Source organism: Zalophus californianus, chromosome 10, assembly GCF_009762305.2.
Source record: "Zalophus californianus isolate mZalCal1 chromosome 10, mZalCal1.pri.v2, whole genome shotgun sequence".
Classification (NCBI taxonomy): Eukaryota; Metazoa; Chordata; class Mammalia; order Carnivora; family Otariidae; genus Zalophus; species Zalophus californianus.
Window position 1 is genome coordinate 71,583,943 of NC_045604.1, and position 26,018 is coordinate 71,609,960.

Here is a 26,018-nt window from a genome sequence, read left to right on the forward strand (position 1 = left end):
GTGGGGGATGGCACGCCAGCCCTGCCCAGGCAGCCACATCAGTCAGCCACCTGGGCACTGGGCTGGCCCCACCTGGGCTTCCCTGCAGTCCAGGTGAGGGATGAGTTGTTTGCCACCGAGTGACAGGACCCACATGACAGGTGGCCACTGGGGGCCTGATTCACAGCTTTCTGGGAAGTGAGTTAACGGGATCCCAGAGCCCAGGGCTCAGTCAGGTCTCCTGGCTGAGTCACAGTGGCCCCTGGAGGAAGGAGCCGTTACTGAGCCTCTGGGCAACCCCCTTTTCCCCAAGGCCCTGCGACCTTAGCAAGACCCCATACCCTAGCCTCCAACTGCTGCAGACCCAGGCTTTCCCTTCCCTGCCCAAACTGGGGACCTTTCCTAGTCAATGTCAAGGCCATTGGCCTAGACCTCTGGGTCTGGGTCCTGTTCCTCCAGGGGGTAGATCCTGGGCCCCTAAACCAGAGCCCTGAGTCCACTCCTCCGGGGCAGAGGTAGGGGTCTCCGCTAGAGCCCCCAGTCCCCTTAACGGCTCATTTCCTCCCAGCAGTGCCACCCCTCCTGTGACCTACAGCCCTGGGTGGCAGGGACTGAGCCACTCACTTACTTGGGGGACTGGTCCAACGGCATTCCACCTCCCAGGATAAAACCTGGGGTGACCTGTAGGGAACTCTGCACACTCCTGTCATAGGCAGGACTGCTCTCCCAGCCATGCCTGGGCCCCCACTGGCTATGGTAGTTTCCAGAACTCCCCCGGCCCAGGGTGGGGGCTGTCTCAGGATCTTAACCCCCCTGCTGCTCCTGGCTTCTGCAGGTGAGTCCTGAGGACTTGCCGCCCCTCCTTCCTCTGCCCCCCAGGGCCACCCCCTCCCTTCTCCCTACTCAGCACCTTCCCACCCTCTCTCCCGGCCCTGCTTGCACCCCGTCTCTGTCCCTCTCCCCCTCGCCTTCTGCGCTTCTTGCTCCTCTCTGCCATGTCCTGTGGCTGCCAGCAGGACTGCAGGACGCACTGAGGCAGGCTCTGGGCAGACCTCAACAGCCTCAGCGCTCCCGTTGCTGTCCCCCTCCGCCCCCCTCTCCCTTCTCCCCGCTCCCTCCCTTCCCCCCCCGCCCCCCCCTCCGCTCTCGGGTCCCCACGCTTCTGTTCCAGGCCTTGGGCTTGGGGTTGAGAGGGTCTTGGGCCACAGCCTTGGGTGTTGGGAGGGAGCCTGAGAGGGTCAGGCGTGTGCTCCCTGACTTCTCCGTGAGAGGCGCCCAGGAGCCAGCCGCCCTTCATCCTCTGCCAGGGGGTGGGATGGAGCACACCTGGTGGGAGGGTAAGGCCGCAGCTTAGAGACGGAGCCCGAGGTTTCTGTCAGCCCCGCCCAGGCTCCAGGAAATACCCCACGATGGGGGTTTGGGGAGTTGCCCTGGACACTGGGGGGCTCCTCTCCGCTGGCCTGACCCTTCCTTCCCTTGCCCTCAGCCTCCTTCCATGCTGCCGAGATACCTGGTGAGTGGGGCCGCCCTGAGCGGTGGGGGTGGGGGGAGTCTGTGTCTGTCTGGCAGGGGGAGCAGGTCAGAAGGGGCTTTTGGGCAGGAGCGGAAGGCAGGCAGCCAAGGGGGCCTGGAAGGCAGAGTGGAGACTCTTGAGTAGAAGAGGGGCGCAGGGCAGGGCAGCAGCAGGTGAGAGGCGCACAGAGGGAAGGCCAGCCTGAGGGGAGGGCCAGGGAAGAACAGCATGGGGCTGGGCGGGAGGCTTGGACCCTGGGGGTGACAAAACGTGACCCTCCTCCGCCAGCACCCCCAGCCTGTGGGAAGCCCCAGCAGCTGAACCGGATCGTGGGTGGTGAGGACAGCACCGATGCCGAGTGGCCCTGGGTCGTGAGCATCCAGAAGAATGGGACCCACCACTGTGCGGGCTCCCTGCTCACCAGACGCTGGGTGGTCACCGCTGCCCACTGCTTCAAGGGGTATGCACGCCAGTCCTGCACTTGATACCCCAGGCCTCCTGCCCCGGACCCCGGGCTCCCCACTCAGCCCCAGCCTCCCGCTCTCTGTCCAGTCTTGGGGCCTCTCAGCGAGAGGAGAGACCCTGCTGCTTCTTAGGGGCTTCCATAAGCATGTTGTTCCCCAGACACTCCCTGACCCTTCCCGGCACCACCGCCCCCCCAAGGTTCCTGACTGACCCTACCCCCTTTCCTCTTCCTGCCAGCACTCTGAACAAGCCATCCCAGTTCTCTGTGCTGCTGGGGGCCTGGCAGCTGGGGAACCCTGGCCCGAGGTCCCAGGAGGTGGGTATCGCCTGGGTGCAGTCCCACCCCGTGTACTCCTGGGAAGAGGGCTCCCGTGCGGACATCGCCCTGGTGCGCCTTGAGCACTCCATCCACTTCTCTGAGCGAATCCTGCCCATCTGCCTGCCTGATGCCTCCGTCCGTCTCTCTCCCAACATGCGCTGCTGGATTGCAGGCTGGGGGAGCATCCATGATGGAGGTGCGGCTTCTCCCTTACCGGATGGCCAGGGGTGGCTGGGGACAGAGGCTGGCAGGCTCCCAGAGACACAGTTACAGTGGGCAGCAGAGGGTAGAGGCCAGAGGCATAGCAGAAGGAAAAAGACTCTTCTGACAACAGACACAAAAGAAAAAGTGAACAGCAGCCCAGAGGTGGGAAGTCTCAGAAAGCTAGGTGGACGCTTGTAGGTCTCTTCTAGTTAAAAGGGATCTGTGATGATGTTCTGGGGCAGCAGCAGCCAGATGGACGAGGCTATTAAGGTGATGGAGGAAGGGCTGGAAGGAGCATGTGTGGGGCCGGGCTGACTAGGGGGGAACAGGCACCTCCTGGTGGCAGCGTGCCATAATTGCAGGCGAAATTTCCAGAAGGATGTTGTGAAAATAACATTGTCAGACCAAGTCTGGAAAACATCATCTAGAGACACAAGGCAGATAAAGTAAGAGGCAAAGAAGCAAAAAAAGATGATAGAGAGATAATGGGGGGATGGTTAGGAGGAAAAAGTTTAAGAAAAATGATTAACCACATTTCAAAAGAATTAAGAGAAATGACACCAGGTGCCTGGGGATCCCCCTGACTCCGAGGTTACAGGCAGGGCTCCTTCGAGAACTGGAATTATGGGCTGTCCGGGGGGGGGGAGTCTACAGACCAACCCCAGGGTCTGCAGTCCCCCCAGGGTTTGGGGGACTCCTCAGGTCCTGATAACCTCCAGCATGGGGTGATCATTTATTGAACACTTCCCTGTTCCAGTCCCCGTGCTGGACAAAGTGGTGCCTGAGGCAGGACAAGCTGGGACCAGTGGTTCTAACCATTCTGTGGGCATCAGAAGGCTCTAAAGATTCAGGGTCTCAGGATGCACACTTCTGTTCGGATTCATTAGGTCCAGAGGTGGAGTCTTGGAATTCGGGTTTTCCACAGGCATTTGGGAGAGCCTGACAGAGTTGAGCCATTAGCCTTTGAGAACTGCCTCGGAGGGGGTGTGGAGGGGGCCGTCGGGACATTGAAGAGAGGGTTTCCCAAGTCTGACCCTCTGCTCCCTGGCCCCTAGTGCCCCTGCCGCATCCCCAGACCCTGCAGAAGCTGGAGGTTCCCATCATCAACTCAGAAGTCTGCAGCCGCCTGTACTGGCGGGGAGTGGGGCAGGGGGCCATCACCGAGGATATGCTGTGTGCTGGCTACCTGGAGGGGCAGCGAGATGCCTGTCTGGTGAGCACCCCACCTTCTTCCTACCACTGCCGCTGCTCACCTCCCCAAGACAGCTGGGACCTGCGAGTACCCTGGATGCCTACAGAACTGGGCCTCCATCCATCTGACTGTACACCAAACATCTACTGAGTGTCTTGGGTGTGCCGGACCCCACTCTCTGGGAGCTTGCCTTCTCCTGAGGGGGTTCCTGCATCCTGGTCCCCAGAACCAGCTGCAGCTCCATCACTGTGGTGGTGGACAGCGGGTGCTGTAATGGTCCGCACCCGGGCTCGGACACTGTAAGGTCCTGGTTGCAGTTCCTACTCTGCTACCCAGGATTCCAGTGTGGCTCGGGGGCTGTGAGTGCGAAGGTGTGGCACAAAGTGCTCCTCACCAGCAGTGAGCCCGAGGGCCTGTCCTCCAGGACAGAGAAATCCGCCCCCTCCCCCCAGGGAACCCCTTGCCACCTGCTGTGTTGGGTCCTGGGCTCTGTCCAGCCCTGAGCCACATGGGTCCCTGACCTTGCCTACTCTCCGCAGGGTGACTCCGGGGGCCCCCTCATGTGCCAGGTCGAGGGCACCTGGCTGCTGGCGGGCATCATCAGCTGGGGCGAGGGCTGTGCGGAGCGTGACCGGCCCGGCGTCTACATCAGCCTGGCTGCCCACCGCTCCTGGGTGATGCGGATCGTGCAGGGAGTGCAGCTCCGCGGGCACTCGCAGGGGAGCGGGCCCGCTCGGGGCGCCGGGCTGTCCCGGGGCCGCGCGCGTTAGAGATCTGGGGAGACGGGCGGCCGCGCGGCCCCGGCAGCCTGACCGTGCGCCCCTCCCGTGCGCCCTTCCCGCCGTTGTAAGTGAGCCACCTGCCTCGGGGGGGCGCCCGCGTGCCGGCACCACCCCCTCGGCTGCGAGGCTCCGCCCCGCCCGCGGGAGCGCCTTTGTTTTCTGTGTGTATATGTCCGTGCTGACGATTTTTACAGTTATTTGTAGCCCTGCCCGCATATCGTATTTATTACAATTTCAATAAATTGTTTATTCCCCCGTTACTGTTTTTCCAGGTATGGGGATATTGGGAGGCGGGGGGACACTTGGGATTAAAATGGGGGCAGGTGGGTGTGAGTTTGTCTGATGGTCCCGCTAGGGACCTAGCCGTCCTGTGCACCTGTGTTTCGGCATTACGACCCCTGGCCTTTGCACTTCTTTCCTATGCCCCCCTCCCACCGGGAGGCCACATAGAGAGGAGGCAGGAGGCCCCAACCTGCCTGTTGGGTTTCCCAAACTGGGCTAGCTAGGAGAAACCCGCCCATATGAGAGTAGGGTATCTCCTCCCTCCCCACCCTGAGAATCAGGTCTCCCAGATTCAGGCTGAGGCAGCCAAGTCCTCTGCACCCCCAGGAGCTGACGCAGGAGTGACTCACTGCTGATTCTGTGAGTTGTCCTGCAAGGACAGAGCAAAACAATGAGATGGCAGGTCTCTGGGCCTGCCACGCGATGGGCTTGAGTCACCTGGCCTGGGCCCACAGCGGGTGGGAGCCAGTCCCAGGCGACGAACGGGTCTGCCAGTTAACAGCCCCCTTCCCCCAGGACTGCCCCCCTCCTCTGCAGCCCCCTGGACCTGCCCCTCCAGCCCCCCCACATCTGGGATGCCGTCCTCGCCCACCTGGGGTTCCCTGCAACTGGTGCAATGTGTGGACTGAGGGCTCTGTGGTTGGTTTCAGGAATCTGTGAACCTGATGGTGCTTCAATCAAAGAGATTGGTTCTAAAAGAAAGTCAAGAAAACAACTAGGTCCAGTCACGCTGAAGGACTGCTTACAAAGTGTCTCCAACTAGAAATTGTCCATGAAGCGAGTTTTTGAGAAGGTGGCACGGGGTTTTGGCTGGCTGACTGTTTGGCACCCTTTATGGGGAGTAGCTTCTGAAACATTTGCTCGTGTTGTTTTGATCACCCTTGTGTTGTTATCAGATCACGGAAGATGGCTTGGGGTTGGTTTTATAAAACAACAAACACCACACTGGCCTCCTGCCCACCTGGGGACCAGCCTGGGGAGGGAGCGGTGACTCAGTGAGCGCCACATCCAAATCCTGGCTCTCTCCTTTGCGACTGAGGCCCCTCCTCACCTGCCACTCCCCCTCCCCCCACCCACCTTCAGCCCCCACTCCCCAGCCTGCGGCTCTGCCTCCTCCCTCTGTCCTCCGAGATCTGCCAGGGTGGTGGTGGTGATGTTGCCAGGACACTCGGGTGGGACGGGTTCTCTCTGAGTTGGGCGGTGGGCCTCCAGGGAGCCCCCAAGCGCACCCTCCTGGAGGAGGCTGAGGGCAGGCTGGGCCCCAGAGTGGGGAACAAGCACCCGGGTCCCCACCACGACAGGATATGTAATGACCCCTTCATCAGGGCTGCGGGGTCCACAAGGTGGCGAGGGAGTCAGCCCAGCACCAGCAGAGAAGCCCCTTTGCTCCCGGGTTGGAGCTGGGCCCAGGGACACACCCTAAATCTGGACCCCTCCGGGTGGGGCACTCATTGCTTTGGTTCCATGGACACCACCTGCCTCTGGGGACCATAGACCCCCTGGGCCTGCTGGCGGTCTCCTCAGGAGAAGTCCCAGGGGCCCAGTGGGCAGGTGTCTCCACCCGCTGCAGCCTCCCACACGGAACAGCCCTTCTCAGAGCTCCCCTGTCTTCCCCAAGGTGACAAGTGTCATTCCAGCACGAGCTGCCTTAGCTGCAGGCTACTTGGTCTGTCCCTCCACATGCTCTCTCCTCAGATCTTTAACCCTTGAGGAGACGTCCACCCCCACGCCTGGGACTCCACAGCACTGCCCCCGCGTCCAGAGCAAGTGAGCACGCACACACACTGAGCCCAGCTCTTCTGCGGTGGCAACCTCCTGTGCCTGGTAAGCCCACGCCCCTCCCATGCTTCCTCCGCCATCGAGACTGGAAAAGTGAAACGCTCATTTCCACAATTTCCCGCAGAGTCGCAAGAGCCTGTGGGACTGAGTGTTGGCCTAGGAGAGGGAAGCAGATGTCTGGTGGGTGGTTTCTTGGGAAGACAGCTTTTTCCTGATAAAAGGGACCTATTCAGCTGGCATCCTTTCCCATCCTCTACCTTCTTCTAGTCTTGGATGTCGATGTGATGCTTAAACATCAGCAGCCATCTTATCACCATGAGGTGACAAGCTGCTGGGCCGAATGACAGCAAAGCTTCAGGAGCTGTGGGTGTGAGGACGTGGCGGGCCCACTATCCAGTCTCCAACAGCTGCCTCCCTCCACGTGTCTGTGCTTCTAAGCCGCTGTTGGTTGATCTTTTATTTGCAGCTGATTGCATTCCTAACTGATATACCTGTTTCAAACCCTCTGTTTTAGAATAGTTTTAGATTTATAGAAAATCTTTTGTTTTTTTAACAGAAAACTTTTTGTTATCGTGAAAGCGGTCATGTCAGATTTCATCAATCACACACGTTAGGGTTTTTTTTCAAAGATTTTATTTTCATTTTTAATTACTTTTTAAAAATATTTTAGTTGAGAGAGAGAGCATGAGTGGAGGGGAGGGGCGGGGGAGAGGGAGAAGCAGGCCCCCACCCCGGGCAATGAACCTGATGTGGGATTGATCCCAGGACCCCGGATTCATGTCCTGAGCCGAAGGCAGACGCTTAACTGACTGAGCCACCTAGGCGCCCCAAGATTTTATTTTTAAGTAATCTCTACGTTCAACATGGGGCTCGAACTCACAACCCTGAGATCAAGAGTTGCACAGTCCACCAACTGAGCTGGCTAGGCGCCCTGCACATTTGAATTATCCAAAGTTCAAAGGCTTTGAGCTCATACCTGCCCACAAGAATTCTGGACCTGCAGAGGGTCCCCCCACTTAGCTTCAGGGGTCCCCAGGATATAAGAATTATCCAAGAATAAGTCTTTTCCTTGTCTCTCTTTCCTGCTTCAAGTCTCATCAATGCTGCCTCCCACCAAGGCACCGGAAGGAGTCTCACCGTTGCCCCGGCTGATGGTGCCCTGGCAAGCTCACCAGCGTCCATGCCAAGTGCACCCTCCCCAAGTTCCCCAGATGGCCCTGGCAGTCTGGGGTTCCACATAGAGGAGGAGAGAATGGCCTCTCCCAGGTCCGAGCTGCATCTTGCCCCCTGCACCCAGGTGGTTGTGCTCAGAAGGTCACAAGGTTGCTCGTGGACACGTCCCCTCGGGCCGTGTGTCTGATTTCCTGTCAGTCATGCACAGGCAAGCCAGGACAAATGAGTTTTCAGAGGCTCAGCGCTCTCCAACCTTACGGAGAGGGTCATCCCTTTCACAGAGCAAAGTCTGCTTTGTGGGCTCCTCCTGGTCCCCCAGCGTTTGCACGATGGCCGCTGCCATGCTTCCACCCTTCTTCACCTGTGGGCGCTCACACCTGGTTTGTACCCCTGGTTTCAGAGCTCCACGCCCATCCATACAGGTGACTCCCTGAGCTCTCCCCAAACAGCCCCTGGGCCCCTCGACCTTACCGAGACCCCAAGTGAATCCTATTATCCCCTCTGTCAGAATTTCCCACCCCAGCAAAAGGCAGGAGCCCATCCTTCCAACAGCTCAGTGTGAAAACCCCGGAGGACAGACACCCCCATGTGCTGGCCAGGGCCCCGGGCGCCGGTGGGAACACAGCGTGGGGCGGCCTCTGCGCAAACCCGGGCGGCTGTTTCCCGTGCAGCTGAACTTCCCCGCAGCCACCGACTCCTAAAATTTACCCAAGAGGGAAGAAAACCTACAGGGACCCTGCACGCAGACATTTATAGCAGCTTTATTCCAAATCGGCAAACCCTGGAAACCCATGTGCCCTCCGGCTGGCAGTTGGGAAAACACACTGTAGGGCGCCCGTTCGGGAGAATTCTGCTCAGCAAGCGAGAGGAGCAGACGGCACACAAGGCCCACGGACGCCCAGTGCAGCACGCTGGGGGGACCAGCCAGGCTCCGGAGCCACAGAGACAGAGCAGATGGGTGGCTGCCGCAGGCTGTGCTGGGGGAGCTCGCGGTCACTGAATTTTCCTGTGTGTAATTACACCTCCATCAAAATGATTTAAAAACAACACAAACACATGGAGGCCTCTTTGCCTCCTCGCCTTCCCTCATGGTCTACATTCAAGCCATCAGCAGACCTGTCGGTTTTACTGTGTCTTGGAAATATGTCCAGATGTGTCCACTTGTTCCTATGCTGGGCCCAGCTGCCCTCCACACGATCCTGCATTTCAGCAGTGGCCTCCTCGCTGGGCTCCCTGCTTCTGCTCTTGCTTCAGCAGCCTCCTCTCCACTCAGCCGCAAGACTGGCTCTCTCCAAACCTAAGTAATGCGGTCACACTCCCATTCAGAACTCTCTGATGGCTCCTCACTTTACTCAGAGGGAATGACGTCATCCTTCTGGCCTCCCCGCCCCCTCCCCCTCCTTGCTGGGGAGCTGCAGCCGCAGGGCTCCCAGCTGTGCTCTGGAACACCACAGGCATGCTCCTGCCTCAGGGCCTTTGCACCTGCAGCCTCCTCTTCTGCCACATGACTGCAGGCTCCTGCCCCCACTTCCTAGGGAACTGCACTCAGGTGCCAAGTCACCATCCTGTTTACAAGAGCAGTGTTCCCTCCCTCCCCTTTTGCTTCTTTCTTTGCTCTCTTTTTTCCAGGACATTTATTACTATTTAAGATACTACGTTGCAGGGTGTTTCAGTCACCCCAAAATCCTCCCTGTGCCCCTTCCTGGTCAGCTCCCCTGTCCCACCTCCCGGTCCCCAAGTGACCACTGATCTGCCTTCTGTCCTTCCTAGCATTTTAGGTAAATGGAATCATCCAGCATGTGCTCTCTTGTACCAGGCTTCTTCAGCCTCAGTGGGATGTCTTGGGGGCCACCCAGGCTGTGGCATGTCTTCACTGCCTGTGGTGTTCCTGTGTGTTCCTGGGAGACCGCAGCGCTGAGAGCCTTCACCCATTCTCATGCTGATGGGCATTCGGGTTGTTTCTGGGTTTTGGCTGTTACCCATCAAGTTGCTGTGAACACTTGGAAGTTTTTATGTGGACATGTTTTCATTTCTGTTGAGCTAACCAACACCCAGGAGTGGAATGGCTGGGTCATAATCTGCGTGTATGTTTCACCTTTTTTTTTTTTTGAAGATTTTATTTATTTATTTGAGAGCACGAGACAGGGAGAGGCAGAGGGAGAAGCAGGGAGCATGATGCGGGCTCGATCCCAGGACCCCAGGATCATGATCTGAGCCGAAGGAAGACACTTAACCAACTGACCCGGGTGCCCCTGCATATTTAGCTTTTAAAGAAACCACCAACTCCTTTCCCAAGTGATTGTTATCGTCTGACTTACCCGCCAGCAGCATGGAAGGTAAGGGTCCCAGTGTCTCTAATCCTCACCTCCTGATGAGAGCCCTCCTAGCTGTGGGGCCGGGGGGCCAGGGCAGGGGTGGGGGTGCTGCCGCGGTATCTCAGGTGGTCCCACTTTGCGCTTGTCTGATGACTCACGGTGTGTGGCGCCTGTTCCTAGAATCATGTGCCCCTTGTATTTCTTCTCTTGTGATTTGCCGATTCAGACCTTTTGCACTTAAAAATTTTTGGTCTGATTATCAAATGGTAGGACTTCTTTATTCTGGCTGTAAATCTTTTGACAGAGCAATTACATATTGTAGAATCTATTTTTATTTTTGTAGAAAACATAGATAATGTGTTTTACGTCTTCTCCCTCCTATTTTTTCTTTTTTCTTTTCTTTTTTCTTTTTTTTAAAGATTTGTTTATTTTCTGACAGAGACACAACGAGAGAGGGAACACAAGCAGGGGGAGAGAGGGAGGGAGAAGCAGGCTTCCCGTGGAGCAGGGAGCCCGATGCGGGGCTAGATCCCAGGACCCTGGGATCATGACCCGAGCCAAAGGCACACGCTTAATGACTGAGCCACCCAGGTGCCCCTCCTCCTATTTTTTAGTCATTCATTTTTACTGTGTTTTACAATTGTATTATTGTATTTTACAAAAGTATATGCTTATGGTCTTTTTAAGGTTCCCAGAGCCCGTTCCAGCATGGTGCGGGGCGGGGCTCCTCAGATACCACGGGGTGCCCAGAATTCAGCTCAGTTGTGACACCGTCCACCCAGGGACAGCGTCAGCCCCACAGGTGAGGGGCTCAGCCCACTCCCACCCCAGACGCCAGTCCCCAGTCCTGTGCTTCTGATCACAGCCAGGGTGGAGGGTCCCTCCTCCATCCCTCCCCCCAGCCCTTCTATTTGGCTAGCGTGGCTCACAGAGCTCAGGGAAACACGCACTTTCCCAGCTTATGGATGGATTGGACCATGTGAGCACAGGGGACCAGAGGCTGCCTGAGGGCCAGGGAGAGAGCAGCCCTCCCTGATGCCTTCATCTCTGACTCCCATCAGCCAGAACTGAGGGGACACAACTGGGTGTCCTGCCCACCTGACGGTGGCCCGGGCAGGTCAGGACCACGAATGACCACAGTAGACCTCGAACAAGTCGTCCTCTACCCCAGGGAGTCTGAGAAGCATTTCTGCTGCACCTGCTCAGGAGCAGTCACGGCGTGTCCTGGCAGCTTGGGACTGTCTAGGGTGATGCCTGTCCTGCTGGGATTATCATTAAAAAGAAATCACAGGCCCCAAATGGTGTCACTTAGGCCAAGTCTCCCACCTGGAGTTTAACCCCTCACCTGCTTGCCTCCCCCAGAAACACAGTCTTAAGCGGTGGGTAGGGGGGCTTTCTGGCCAGCACCATTGAGGTCATCTGTCCCCTCAAGCCTGGCCATCCCCCTAAGAAGGTATGGTAAGCCACCTTAGACCCCTGTACTGCCCTGGAGGGAAAACGGCCTTGCCTGTTCACTCCTTGCCCACCCCCCTTCTTTGAACAATCTCCATTTTGTATAATGCAGAGCTCCCCACGGCCCGATCAATGCATCGCTGATAAAGCCAATCCAGTCTTCACATTTACTCCATGGGATTTTTTTTCTTAACATGGTCTGTGCTCTCATAAGTGTCCCAAGAGCTGGATAAATTATGGAGTCTGCCCAAGAGTGACTCAGCTGAACCAAGGGCCCCCGGCCCCTTGGAGCCCCCTGATTTTCAATCTCTGTCCCCCTGCCCCAGTCACCATGGCCACCAGCTGGCCACTTGGCACTGGATCTCCCAGCTCTGGCCTGTGCCACACCCTCTGCCACCTCCCACCCTCCCTGCCGGCGAAACAGGGGCAGCCCCCAGGGGCCCTGGCAACCATTAACCAGCTTGGGGGCCAGCGCCCTCTGGCCCTGTGTCCGAAGCAGGGACATGGCCATACCTGTGGGAGCCGGCTCAGCATTTGGGCGTTTGTGCACCCTCTGTCACGATAACCTCCCTCGGCCTCTGTGAGGCCTGGGGGACCTGCTTTCAGTCCAATTGGCCCACTGCGGGGTGGGAGGTCGGGCAGCCATGGTGTCCCCCATGCCCCTCCCCGGAGGTGGCTGTCTGGAACATTCCAGGGAGGAGTTCAATGTCAGGAGCTTGGGGCTGACTGGAATCGTGAGCCCTGGTGGAGGGGGCCAGACCAGCCCCAGCAGCCTCCCGGGAGCTGAGAGCCGCCTGCTGCCCAGAAGGCTTCCTGCCTCAGCCACACACCCGGGGTGCTCGGGAATGTTCCCTGGCCCTGCGGAATGGCCCTCAGAGCCTCTCTGCTGTCCCTCCCCAGGCCCCTCCCCTCTGCCTCCTGGGCCGTGCAGAGTCCCACAACTTTCTCTAGCTCATCACTTCCCTGTGCTCTTTTGCTAAACTCTCCAGCTCGTCACTCTTCACGAGGACCCTTCCAGAAAGCAGTGAGGAGAGGACAGGAAGGATTACAGGTAAACAAAGTCCCTCACTTCCTCAGCCTCTGTGCTTCACATTTGATGGTGGCCGTTTCCCAGCGTGAGCCCAACCACCCAGGAGCCGCAACTTGCTGCCCTGGGCCGTGGTGCCACGCAGCCCTGTCCCCGGGGCCTCCTGCCCCAAGTCCGTCTGCGCGTGTCCACCGCGTGCGTGCATGTGTGCGTGCACATGTGTGTGCGCACTGGACGGGTCTGTGTGTGCTCCGGGGAGCCCAAACATTCAGGGCGGTAGGCAGTGAGACTACTCAGCTCCCGCCCCCAGGGGCGACTCCCAAGCCCCCTCCACCCCCAGCCTTTCACCTCTGCCAAGGCCAGTGAGAGGGAAGGAGCCCGAACCAGCAGCCAAATTCACGGGGAGATTGTTCCAGCCGGCCACGACTGCAGCACAGACACAAGCCCCTTTGTCTTCTGTCCCTCGGCGCCCCCAGAGGTGGTGTGTGGGGAGGATTTAGAAGACTGACCTTTCTGATTAAAACACCCCACCCGACCCCCACTGAATGCAGCAGACAAAGGAGGTTCTCTTGTGCCTGGTGTGGGGGAGGGGTGTGGGTCCTGGAGCCTGGTGGGGGGGTGGGGGGGGTCCCTGCCCTGAGGAGGCGGGGTGGGAGGCTAGCATGGAGGATATTCATTACCTCCTTAGCCCCTAGTTGCCGTGCATACCCCTGCACAGCTGAATATCTCTCAGGGGCACTCCCCACCCGTGACTGATTAGCGTGTGGACTCTGGCAGGCCCTGGGGCTAGTGACACCTCCCAGAGACAAGTTAGGGCCAGGAGCCGCACAGCTCAGTGTTGTGTAAGAAACAGTTGGTGGCCAACACACAGCGTCTGCTGGGGTTGAGCTAGTACATGGATAAGGAAGTAGTTATATTTACTCGAATGTTCCTGAAGGCTGACTTCGGCACAAAGGCCAACTTTGAGGAGCAGGAACCGGGTGCAGGTTAAACAGTCCCTTCTCCAGCTGGCCCCTGGGTTCAGGTCTGGCACGGACCTCATCTCTGAGCTTGTCATGAGTCACTGAGAAGAAATTCACAGATAGTGGAAACCAGCCTGCAAGAACCCCGTGCCGTGGAGTGCTGAAGCCCTGGGCACTTGGGGCGAGGGGACCCCAGGAAAACGGGAGCGTAGTGCCCACCCCGCAGGTGTGTGCCGGGGTTGAATGAGGGAAGGCTTGTGAAGCCACCGAGCATCAGGCCTGGCCCCAAGCATGTGCGTGACGGATGTTAGCATTCCTCCGTGCATCTGTCCACCTCCTTGTTCCGGGAGAAAGACCCGTACTGACAAGCGTGCACACAGCACGAGCCGCACTTGGAGGCCCGTGGCCTTCAGCACAGAATTGCTCATCACCGTGGAGACCGGTGCACCCTGCCCCTGCCCAGTGCCTCGGAGCCTCAGCTCACTACAGGACCCCCTGCAAACACCTGGGGCTGTTTTCTTTCAGCTCTCCTATCATGTTTCAAGTTGCCCCCAGCAACTTTTCTTTCTGGAACCCTCTCGTCCTCAGACAGGTTCTCTCTTGCCTATCGCCAACTTCTGTAGCCAGGTGTCCTGTTTATCAAACTTAACCCTTTTACATGCCTAAATCCATTTTATTTTTTTTAAGTTTATTTTTTAGTAATTTTTTTTTAAAAGATTTTATTTATTTGACAGAGAAAGACGCAGCGAGAGAGGGAACACAAGCAAGGGGAGTGGAAGAGGGACAAGCAGGCTTCCCGCCGAGGAGGGAGGACCCCGGGATCATGACCAGAGCTGAAGGCAGAAGCTTAACGACTGAGCCACCCAGGCGCCCCTATTTTTTAGTAATCTTTACATCCAGTGTGGGGCTCGAACCCATAACCCTGAGATTAAGCATCACACTCCTCCGACTGAGCCGGCCAGGCACCCCTGCCTAAATGCATCTTAAAACCCTGGAAGTTGGGGCACCTGGGTGGCTCAGTCAGCTAAGCGTCTGCCTTCGGCTCAGGTCATGATCTCCAGGTCCCAGGACCGAGTCCTGCATCGGGCTCCCTGCTCAGTGGGGAGACTGCTTTTCCCGCTCCCACTGTAGCTCCCCCTGCTTGTGCTCGCTCTGTCTCTCTGTAATGAATAAATTTATTTATTTATTTTTTTAAAGATTTGATTTATTTATTTGAGAGAGAATGAGAGAGAGAGAGCACATGAGGGGGGGAGGGTCAGAGGGAGAAGCAGACTCCCTGCTGAGCAGGGAGCCCGATGCGGGACTCGATCCTGGGACTCCAGGATCATGACCTGAGCCGAAGGCAGTCGCTTAACCAACTGAGCCACCCAGGCACCCCTCTGTAATGAATAAATTTAAAAAAAAAACCTTAAAAATAAATAAATAAGGGCGGCTTAATAATAAAGGTGTTATAATAAAGGCTTTATAATAATAAAGGCTTAATAATAAAATAATAAAATAAAATAAATAAAGGTGGCTCAGTTGGTTAAGCGACTGCTTTCGGCTCAGGTCATGATCCTGGAGTCCTGGGATCGAGTCCCACATCAGGCTCCCGGCTCAGCGGAGAGCCTGCTTCTCCCTCTGACCTTCTCCCCTCTCATGCTGTTTCTCTCTCTCTCTCTCAAATAAATAAATAAAATCTTTAAAAAAAATAAAGAAATAAAGGACTGTCCTTTATTTAAAAAAAAATAAATAATATAAATAAATAAATAAATAAATAAATAAATAAATAAATAAATAAATAAAACACTGGAAGTAGATACATCGAAATGCTGACAGTGGGTACCTCTGGGTAATGGGACTTCTTTTCAATATAGCTCTCTATTCCCTAATCCCTGCAGTGTACGTGGATGACTTTGGTAACAGGAAAAAATATTATACAATTACATTTCATGGAAGAGTTGATTACAATTTCTATTCCCTCTCCCCCGGCTATCAGTTTTTTGTCATTTTGGGAGCATCTGAAATGTCTTTAGTCTCTTCATCGAAGGACTTTTCATCACGGTAGCAGGGACATTCCAAACTTCAAATGAGAAAGTTAAGGTCTCAGAGAAAATCCTTCTTCCCCAGAACAGGCACACTGGCGTGCACTTCTGCCCTGAAGCATAAGCCCAGGCCGGAGCAGATGGAGCCAGGAATGGGCTGGAGCTCTCCTTTACTGAGTGGTCAGCGAGTCACTAGATCCTCTCTTCACCTCATACACCAAGATAACAGCCAGAAGGAAAAGGGAGGTCAGTATAAAATACCAAACAACTGGGCAGAGGTTTGGTGTAAGACATCCCGGAGGAAGACAAGGGAGCGGGCAACAGACGCAGAAAGATGCCCAGGAGCGGCAGTGACCGGATGGCCTAGCTGTCGGAGGCCAACAGTGCCAAGTGTTGGCACGGGTGTGGAGCACCTGGAGGGCTCGGGCACAGCTGTCGGGAATTCAGCATGGCCCCAACCACCTTGGAAAGGTGTCTCGCCATTTCTTCTAAACTTAAACCTACACTGACGGTGTGAGTCATTGATCCCAAGGCAAGATGTTTGCCCAGGAAGAATGGAGACAGATATGTCACAAAGATTCACGCACGCACGTTCACAGAATCTTTATTCCTAATAGCCCAGACAAACAACCCCAGTGTTCATTGGCCAGTACACGGATAAACACTGCTCAGCGGTAGAAGGGGAAGGAACTGGTGAAATACAAATCACACAGACAAACCTCCGAACCCTAACGCTGGGCGAAGGAAGCCAGACACAGAGGAGCACATACCATCTGATTTCGTTTATTTGAAATTTTAGAAAAGACAACACCAATTTACAGTGACCAAAAAACAGATCAGTGATTCTCTGGACCTGGGTTTGGGAGGAGACTGACTCCAGGGGCCCTGCAGGGGTGACAGAAACTTCCTTCATTTTGAGTGTAGTGGAAGTTAACACCAGTGGATATGTTTGTCCAATTTTTATCAAACTTCACTATGAACATAGATGCCTTTTACTGTGTAGACAGTGTACCTCCAGAAAATGGAGTGGGAAACCAAACCAGGAAACTCGGAGTGCAGCTGAGCCTCAACACTGTCGTGGGCCCATGACCTAACTGGACAAAACCGTGAATAGACACAATAGCAGGCAACAGACCTCTGCACAACGTGTCTAAGGTCAGTCAGACCAGTGAGGAAGTATCGGGAGTGAACGCTTAGTGGGTTTGGGGTCCAGGCTTCCGTCGGAGTGATGACGAACGTCTGGGGCTAGATGATGGTGGTGATACTGCACGGCCCCCCTCAGGCGCTAAATGTCGCAGCGGTGTATACTTTGAAATGGCTTAAAGGGCAAACCCTATGTGTATTTTACCACAATAAAAATATCCGCCAGCCTCGTACAGCAGTGAATTAATGTGGAAAACATCACAGAACATCTCCTTTGCTGGAAAGCCCCAGAGCGATGGGGTCCGGGGTGAGGGAGTGGGAGCCCAGAGACAATACTTTGTGCCCAAAGGCACGCCGGGGTCGGGGCTCAGACCTCCGGCTCTGAGGTTTCGAGTTCCAGGGAGATGGACCCCACTCTGGACCCCCATCAGACTCACATGGGGTGAAAGGGAGAGGTGTGCCCCTCACAGAGCGGGGTGCAGGACAGACCACAGCACCTAGCCCGTGGTTCTCAACCTTGGCCTACTGCACTTTGGGGCCAGAGAGTTAGGTTTTGTGCATGTGTATGCGGGGGCCGTCCTGTGCATTGTAGGATATGTACCAATGTCTCTGGCCTCTATCCCCTCAAGGTCTGGACACCTACCCAGTTGTGACAACATAAAATGTCTCCTGACATGGCCAGAGGTCCGCTGGGGGCACCAATGACCCCAGGAGGGAACCACTGCTCTAAGCAAAGGGGGTTGGTCCTAGCCTTGGGAAAATCCGTGGCCCTCTCCATAAAATTGAGTCCCCCATGACGGAGAGTCTCCCCAGGGGCAGGGCGGGCTTGCCTGGCCTGCAGGAGCTGCCCTTCTATAAAACACACCTTACCAAATCACTTTCTGTCACCAGAGAAATCCCTGTAATCAGCTGGTTCTCTTGGACGGGTCCCTGCAGCCTCCTGACTGACACAAGGCCCTGGAAATGGCATGCGAACCCCTCGCTGAGGACCCTGACGTCTGGCCCTTTGTCTGCCGCCTCCTGGTGCCCTTTCCCCAAGAGCTGCTCAAGTCTGAGGGCTTAGCTGGCAGTACTGGAGGCCCAGCCGTCTGCCCCCACCCCTGGCATCCCAGCAGCCCTACGGGGAGTCTCTCCCAGGCCTTGGGGGGAGTTGCTCATCACCCCGGCCACCTCCCAGGGTTGGCTGCCCCTTCCCCTCAGCTAGAAGTGCCGACGTGGGGAGCGCCCGGCACATCACACGGGGACGAATGCGTCGTGCCCCTGGGTGGGCGCGTTGGATCAAGCTAACGGTGCACGTGGCCATGAGCTGGGAGACATTTGGGAGAACCAGGGCCAGGTAAGGGGCAGAAGCTGGATGGGAATAATGAGGAGCCCAGGGGCACCCAGAGCCAGGGGAAGGTGTCCTTCCTCTGGCATCTCTATGGCGGGGGAAGCGGGGGGTAATGGGCAGCAGCGGCAACAAGGGTCATGCTCAGAATTTGTCCCTGGGATTGAGTCTGGCCTTGGCTGCTAACTCCCTGAGTAACCTCGGGCAAGGTGCTAAACGCATCCGCGGCTGATTCTTCAGCTGTAAGATGGGAATAAAGCAGGGATGTGATGCCCGAGTGAGTGCTGGAACAGCAGGTGTTTTATGAGTCCCTGGATGGTGCAGGTGGGAGGGGACCGTTTTTAGAAGGAACCTAAAAAGAGCTTAGGCAAGTCCACCCAAAGGCGGAAGGAGTGGGGCCTCCTTGCATGTTTTTCTGCTCTAGGCAGGTGCTTCGGCGTCTTGCCCCCTTGAAGCGCCCATCTCAGGCAGGACCTGTTTGCTTTCTTCCTCCCCACGTGCCCAGGGCTGTTGAGGGCTGGGGGAGCCCCAGTATTTAGGATGCAGTTATACTTTTAAAAATGCAGTGTTTGATATTTACTTCAGTAAAAAATTGTTTATCTGAAATCCTGAAATTTGTTTATCTGGCAGCCCTCCTTGAGAGGCGTCTGGGAATATCAGAGCCCGAATGAGCTGGGGTTAGGAGCAGCCTGGAGCTTGGCTGGAAGACCATCGGGCCATCTCTGTCTCTTTTCTGCTGTTCTGTGTTCATCAGTCTTCCTCTCCCACTCGAGAGTGAAGGCTGAGGCTGGACATGGCTGCCCCATGGCTCCTGGGAACATGTGACAACACGGGGCACATGCAGGGCCTGACTTGCCCATCTCTGGCTGAGAATGACTGGTGTATCTCGGGCCAAGGCCCATCTCTGGTCCACCGGGCTCCGTGCAGCTGCCTCAGCCTCACCCAGGTGCGCTGGGAGAGGGGTAGTGGTGAGCGGGTACCCCCTGCAGGTGGAGGGCCCCTGTGAGAAAGATGCCCCCTTGCCCCCCCCTTTGAGTCTTGCTCCACCGGTAAGGCAGGAGGCCTCTGTCCCGGCAACTGGTACTGAGGGGAAGGGAGTGGTCCTGAGCTCGGGTCTGAGGACAGGTGGACGGAGCGCCTGTCCAGGAGACCGACGTGTGCATTCTGAGTGGGGGTGCCCCAGCCACTGGAGGGCTGTTCCACAAGGGGAAGAGCTGACCACTTCCGAGGGACGAAGCTGGGTAGACAGCAGGAAAGACTTCCTAGCTGGGGGGGGCGTTGGACCTGGGAGGAGGGATGTGGCAGGGTGTGGAGGCCGGGCAGGTGTTGAGGGAGATGGTGGTTTGGGAAGCCCGCCTCCTTCCTGGCATCCAGCAGAGGTTTGGGGCTCCCCACACCCCGCAATACGGGGCCTCCAGAGGCCACACGCCGGTGTTGGTGCATGGATGGGCAAGCGCGTCACCGCAGGGGCCACCAGGCGCCTGCCCCGGGCACCTGCGCTGGAGCACCCCCAAGGCACCAGGGCCCCCCCGCCGGCCGCCCAGCCTCAGGCTCCAGAACGCAGCTCCCATCTGCCCCGCTGACGGCCCCACGCAGTCTCTCCTGCCTCTCAGAACCGGCTTCATGTGGGAACTGGCCCCGAAGGAGCTATGACCTCAAGGTCCCGCCCTGGTGACCAGACAGCCGACGATGACCCATGACCCACGTGTGGATGGCCACTCAAGGAGGCCACCTGCTGGGTTCTGACAGGGGCCTGGGTCCCACAGCCCAGAGATCAGGTGACTCCGGGCTGGTACGAAAGGCCAGGCCAGAGCACCCCTGAGTGCTTGTTAAATAAGGGTTCACACACATGAACCCGCATGGTCCCTGTCACCAAGGGGAGTGGGCCCTGGGTGCCCCCAAGCCCCCTCGCCCCAATTTTGGCCCCCTGTGGTGCACTATGCAAGTCTCCACAACGCCGGGGTGCAGGCAGGGCAGAGGAAGAGGCACGCAGTGCTTGCTGGGGGACCATGCAGGACTTCCTGGGAACCAGCTCACAAGCCAGGGACTGTGCTTTGCATTCAGTGGGTACGACTGCCCTGAGCTGGCCCCTTACCCACCTCTTCCTCCTCTTCCTCGGTTCCCCACCCGTCCTCCTCTCTTCCTGTCTGATCCTGGCCACGAGGCAATGACTGCTCTCCCTCTTCAAGCCGACACTGTCCCATTTCTGACCATCCTCATGGCCATACGGGGTGGGGGGCATTGGGAGGTGGGGTGTCCCCCCTTGAAGCTGCCCGCCTATGAAAGTGGTCAGGAGTCTCATACTGAAAACAGGTTTTTCTGTTAGCAGTCCAGGGGCAAGAAGTGATACACTGGAGCTCACCCTTGGGCCCTGGGGAGCAGCCCCCCAGCTTTTCTACGACGCTGGAGGAAAACAGCCAGATGCGCTCGTCACAACGTGTCCTCACGTGTGTTCTCCAAATACCCTTTACTACGACAGATCACGTGGCACGTCTGAAAACACCCATAATTTTGAAGTTGGGACAAGTGTGAATTTCAGGATATTTGGGACAACTGTCATCATCAAGGTCACGGGCACTGCTGATGAGCTGGGTGAGGTCACACTCACATGTGAAAGAAACACAAAATTTCCAGTAGAAAACAACGAAAATAAACAGGTGACTGTTTCCCCCCCAGCCAAGTTCGTGGATTCTCTGAAAGTTGCCCACGGACCCCAGGTGAAAACCACAAAATGGGTCCCAACCAGCATTTAAAGGATAAGAAGCAGAACAGAGAAAAATGTCAGCATGTGTCTGGGGTTCCCAGCCTTCCCTCTTGCTGCTGTGTGACCCAGGCCAAGCCGCTGGGCTCTCTGTGCCTCAGTTTGCTCGTTTTCCAGATAGGAGCCACTGAAGGCCCGTGCCCACAGGGCAGTTCAGGTGCAGCTGGACCTGGCACCCCGCACCAGCAGCCAGCATTTGGCTGTGTGCATGCTCGGTGGCAGGGTGCAGAACACATCTGCCTGCGGTCACTGCCCCAGTGTTTGCAAGCCTCGTCGCTAGAGGTCCCTGGGACTCAGATTTCAGGCTCGGGATGGGGCTACAAAGAACGGGCAAGGTCTCGGGTCTGCATTAATTCCCCAGGCTGCTATCACAAATTACACCTCCCGGAGCCCTGTCTTCAGCTGCCTCTGGCCCTCGCCTTTGCCCATGCTGGTCGCTCTGCCCAGTGTGCCCTCCTTCCCTTGTCTCTACTGGACTAGGTCTCCCTCTGCCTTCAGGCCCAGATACTGCCTCCTTCAGAAAGGCTTCTGTGCAGCACAGCCCCGTCGCCCTGCCTCTACGCAGGTGCCCACACACGATGCCCTACGTGTGTCCCCGTCAATGCAGAGGCCACCACCTGCTTCTGCCTCTGCCCCCTACAGGGTGCCCTTCAGCTGGACACCTGGCCTCTTTTAACCGTGAGTGGCTGGGGGAACACAGGCCCTGGCAGATGTGTGCTGAGCGAGCGAGGAAGTGAATGGCTGGGCTTCCCTGAGGCCTGTCACATACTCAGAGAAGACCAGGACGGAGCCTGGGCAGTCAGAGGCCAGCTGGATGGGCTTGGGGGAGGGGCGGGGTGGAAGGTGACCTTGGAGCCCAGACTCCTCAAAGATGCAAGATCTTTGAGGCCCAAGATCTGCCCAGGCAGAATCCCCTGGGGCATGGGACCTGCTCCTTCCTCACCCTGCACCACCACCCCAGAGGCCTTGTCCCCTCCCAGCCCAGCTGGGAAAGCTTTGGTCACACCCTGGACCTAAGAACCACACCTGGACACACCATTCTTGCAGAAGCTTTATTTATTGGCGGATTCCAATTGGAGGCTCAGACTCAGCTATTCTCAGCCCCCTTGGCTCAGGGGGAGTCTGTCATGTCTCTAGTACAGTTAGTTGGTTGTTCAGTGGTCCACTCCTCATCCTCTAGAGGGTAGCCCCACCGAAAGCAGAGGCCCGAAAGGCCTAAAAGCTTATGCTGGCCACAGATTCCCGTGAGTACCTTCCCGTCCTCATCGGGGAAGACGATGAAGCTGTTGCCACTTTCCCTTCCAAACATGGCATAGCGCCCTTGATCTGTGGATATGATCAGGTACCGGATAAACATTCTGTAGGAGCCATAGATCATTTGGATGTGTTCTCCCGGCTGCAGGATGAATTCCTGGGTAGTCCCACCTGGGGCACCGAACACTGTGCTCCAGGACACACCACATCTCACCTGGATACTGGGACACGGGAAGAGTTGGAGGCCCAGAGTCAGGCTGACCCACCACGCCCCGGGCGCTCGATCCCCCTACAAGGACAGCAGTCCTGTCACGATAAGTCAGCGGCCCCACCCCATGGACAGAGGTGCTGCTCTCAGACCCCCGCTCTGATGCTTTTGGGCTCTGTGAGCTTGGGCTCATTACCCAGCCGCTCCAGGCCTCAGTTTCCTTATCTGAAAAGTGGGAGTGGTTTGGGGGGGCAGGCAGCGAGATCATTCGTAAGGGGACCCTCAGGTGGTGCCGGCCGCTCTCGATGCGCACAGTGGGGAGCTGTCACCAGCCCAGCTTGGACTTTGAGCCCCAGCTACCGGCGAGACCAGGTCACAGGCCTTAGAAGCAGGTGACTCCCACGGTGACCTGGGGGAGTTCCACTAGCTCTGCTCATCGGGGCTTCCCTTTTCCCCCACACGCCTCCTCCCCCTGGCCCTGGCCACTGTGTCCCATTAGCCACCTGCTGCCCTCCCCAGGACCCTGGGCATGCAGAGCACAGGTCCGCCCAGGCCTGGAGCTGCGGCCGGGCTCTCTGCCTCCATACATGTCTGCTGACTGGTGTTCTGCCTGCAGTCCTTTCTGACCTCACTGCCTTTCCTCTGACCCTCCCCCGGACAGACCGCTCCCTGGGTTCCCCATCGGACATCTGGGACTGAGAGGCTGTTTGGGGTTGAAGGGAGAGAGGAAGGAGAAGCGTCATCTACCCCTCTTCTTAGGTCAGCCCAGGAAGCCAGGCAGGACTTGCAGACAGAACGGGAGGGGCTGGTGGGCCCAGGAGGATGCACAAGGACAGGGACAAACAGGAAGGTGGTGGCTGATGGCTCCAGAACTCCCAGGGTCATTGGGAGCCCAGTGCAGGTACAAGGGGACGAGGTGCGAAGACTCCCGGTTCCCGAGGCTGTGGCAACAGGGCTCCAGGCCCCACTCCTACTCACCTCTTTACCAGGCCCAGGAGATCCACAGCCACCCGGATACCGGTGATTTCACAGTTTCTGGAGGTGCTGAAATATTTGCCTCCTCCTTGCCCGTACATCTCTAGATGGACAAGGGGACCCGGTGGGGAAGAGAAGAGCACCACAGGCTGAGGTGGAGCGTATCCCTGCCCCGAACTAGATGTGGCCCTCCAGGTAGCCGGCGCGGTCCCAGGACTGGAGTCGGTCTGCAGCGAGGGGTGAGCGTGGCCCCCCGGGGAACAGGCTGGGGCGGGGGTGAGCGTGGCCCCCCGGGGAACAGGCTGGGGCGGGGGTGAGCGTGGCCCCCCGGGGTGGGGGGCAGACCCAGCCAGACTTACGCTGTGCCCAGGAGGTGGTGCTCCACAGGAGGGTGAAAGCCAGCCACAGCAGCATGGCCTCTGAATGGTGAGTCCCAAGGCTCCTGGAGGGAAGAGGGCAGGCCACTGACTCTGAGGGGACCCCCGTCGGACCTCACCAGGCCCCTTCATGGGAGGGGAGTGCCACCCATACCTGTCCACGAGAGTCCGTCGCCCAGTCCTGGTGGCGCACTGTCTTGTGCCTGGGTGCTCTCCACCTGGCCCTTTATACCCACCCCATCCCCTTGGGCCCCCATCCAGAAGGAAGGAACGAGGGCCACCAGGGGAACAGGAAGGAATGGTGGTCAGGCTCTTCCTGGGGGAATCCCAGAGGCATCCTGGAGGAAGCTCCCGGATGCACTGTGTTTATTGTCTTGGCCTCATGGCCTACACAAACAAAATGGGACAGTGACAAGCATTTCTCTGCCACCTCCAGGTCTCTCTCCTCAGCATCTGGACTAGAATGGGGGGCTACTGGAAGTCCCCCCAGGTTGGCCAGACAGGTCTCCACCCAACAGGGAACTACAGGCCGGGTGCCCACAAGGGCTCCTGCCTTGTGCACAACCGGGCCCAGGACCTTATTCAGGCCCGTATGGAGCTTGGTGTCTTGTGGGCTTCCGGGAGCTCAGGCCGACCCTCAGAGAGAGCTGGACTATGTGCCTGGCGCCAGGTTTAAGAGACACCAGGGGCTGGCCCCCCATGCTGTGTCACTTGGAAGACAGTGACAATCTTTGCTTTGTGCCCGGAGCAGATGTAGCTGGGACAGGCCGGCCTCAATGGGCCTTGGGATGACCTGGGCACAGAGGACCGGGGAGAGGGCGATTCTCTAGGCCAGTGCCTCTGGGGGCTCCTGGGGTCAGGCCTAGGGGTCAGACTTACGTGGGAGGTAACGGGGTACTTCTCAAGGGCTGCAGGTCTGAGACCCCTGCTGGTGCTGCCGCTGGATCTAGACTGGGTCCAAATCTTGGCTTCCCTGCGTGTGAGGCATACTGTCCGGGGAGCTCCCACCACCCCAACAGATGGTTGGGTCATCTGTTGTCCGCAAGCTAGGATACAGCCTCCTCGTGGGCGTTATGAGAATTCAGGGATCCTTCTCCTGCAAGGGCCTGAGCACCCAGGTCTCACCCGTGCTGCCAGGTGGGCAAGGTGGTTCTGGGCCATGTCCTTTGAAATTGCAAAAGATTGGAAACAGCACACTTGTCCATTTAGGGGGCAGTGTCGGCAGCGCCAGGGAATGCTCTGCGGGCGCAAGGAAGGAGGGATGCATGGCCCAGGAGCCAGGCTAGGTGTTCAGGAAGGTCCCATCTGGTCACAAGAAGAGGGTGCAGAGAACGGCCTCCTGTGCGCACAGACCCACTCTGGAAGCACTGGCTCACCTACTGGTTTCACTGGGATGGCAGTGTTGGGGGACTGGGGATGGGGTGGAGGCCCTGTCTACACCCCGCCGAGGTACCTGGGCCAAGGGTTAGCAGAACCCCGGGGAGCACCCCACCCCCACCCATTGTAGCACAGCCCGTGAGCTGAGAACACTTCTTACAGTTCTCAGTGGTTAGAAACAATTCAAAAGAATAGCACTTTGTGACACATGAAAATCCTGTGAAACTCCAGTGGCATTGCCCATAGATAGTGTTCCAGGCACACAGCCAAACCCATTCATGTCACCCTCACAGAGCTGAGCAATTGTGACAGACACTTTGTGACCCAGAAAACCTGCCTCGTGTATCCTCTGGCCCTTAACCCACAAAGTCAGCGATCCTGGAGCCTCCTTGGTCCCCACTCTGGAAGAGAGGCAGCCTGTCCCCAGCATTTACCAGCCAGCCCTCCATGGGGAGAGCACAGAGCTGCTTTGGACATGGCCCTTCCTTCCTGGCCTGCGCTGGTCTCTCTGGAGAGGCCTCTTAGGGCTCAAGCACCCCTACTGACTCATGTTGAAAGCTAAGGGCTCCCCACCTGGCCTCCTAATGCTCCTAGTCCCTCCCAGAAGGTCTCGGGCCCACTGAGGGAAGGGGCAGGGGCAGCCGAACCCCTCCAGAGGCCCCAGAGCCTCCTGTGGGGTGGAGGTGGCAGAGGCCTTGGCAGGCGCGGCTCTGGAGGAAGGGCCTGGAGGCCGCACAAAGGGGGCTCTGTTCCTGACCCTCCTCAACCGCTGGGCACTTTTGCAGGTGTTGCTGCCAACTCAAATGCCTTCTTCCTAGTGCCAGGCTGGCTGGGCTTGGCAACCAGAAGGAGGGCCTCTGTGAATCGGAACTCCAGGGAACACTACCTGGGGTGGGTAGAACCCCGGGGAGCACTACCTGGGGGACAGAACCCCGGAGAGCACTACCTGGTGGGTAGAACCCCCAGAAGCACTATCTGGGGGGCAGAACCCTGGGGAGCACTACCTGGTGGGTAGAACCCCGGGGAGCACTACCTGGTGGGTAGAACCCTGGGGAGCACTACCTGGGAGGGTGGCTGCAAGAAGAGCCAGTTGCTGCCTAGATGACGGGGCTGCCAGGACGTGCCCAA

The 26,018-nt window shown here is 57.5% G+C and overlaps 2 protein-coding genes across 2 annotated transcripts; one reads left to right on the top strand and one right to left on the bottom strand.

The window, feature by feature from the left end:
• The first annotated feature begins 540 nt into the window (after window positions 1-540).
• LOC113932712 (brain-specific serine protease 4-like) lies at window positions 541-4,705 on the top strand. The gene is made up of 6 exons (XM_027612021.2): window positions 541-814; window positions 1,466-1,492; window positions 1,781-1,952; window positions 2,195-2,472; window positions 3,536-3,693; window positions 4,212-4,705. Exons 1-6 carry the CDS (start codon window positions 712-714, stop codon window positions 4,440-4,442), a joined length of 969 nt encoding a protein of 322 aa, XP_027467822.1. The 5' UTR covers window positions 541-711; the 3' UTR covers window positions 4,443-4,705.
• Window positions 4,706-21,767: 17,062 nt separating this feature from the next.
• ZG16B (zymogen granule protein 16B) lies at window positions 21,768-23,932 on the bottom strand. Its single transcript, XM_027611887.1, is given in 5 exon segments — window positions 21,768-22,174; window positions 23,140-23,239; window positions 23,496-23,578; window positions 23,668-23,821; window positions 23,824-23,932. Coding segments are annotated over 5 exon segments (810 nt in total). The 3' UTR covers window positions 21,768-21,810.
• Between the last annotated feature and the right edge of the window lie 2,086 nt (window positions 23,933-26,018).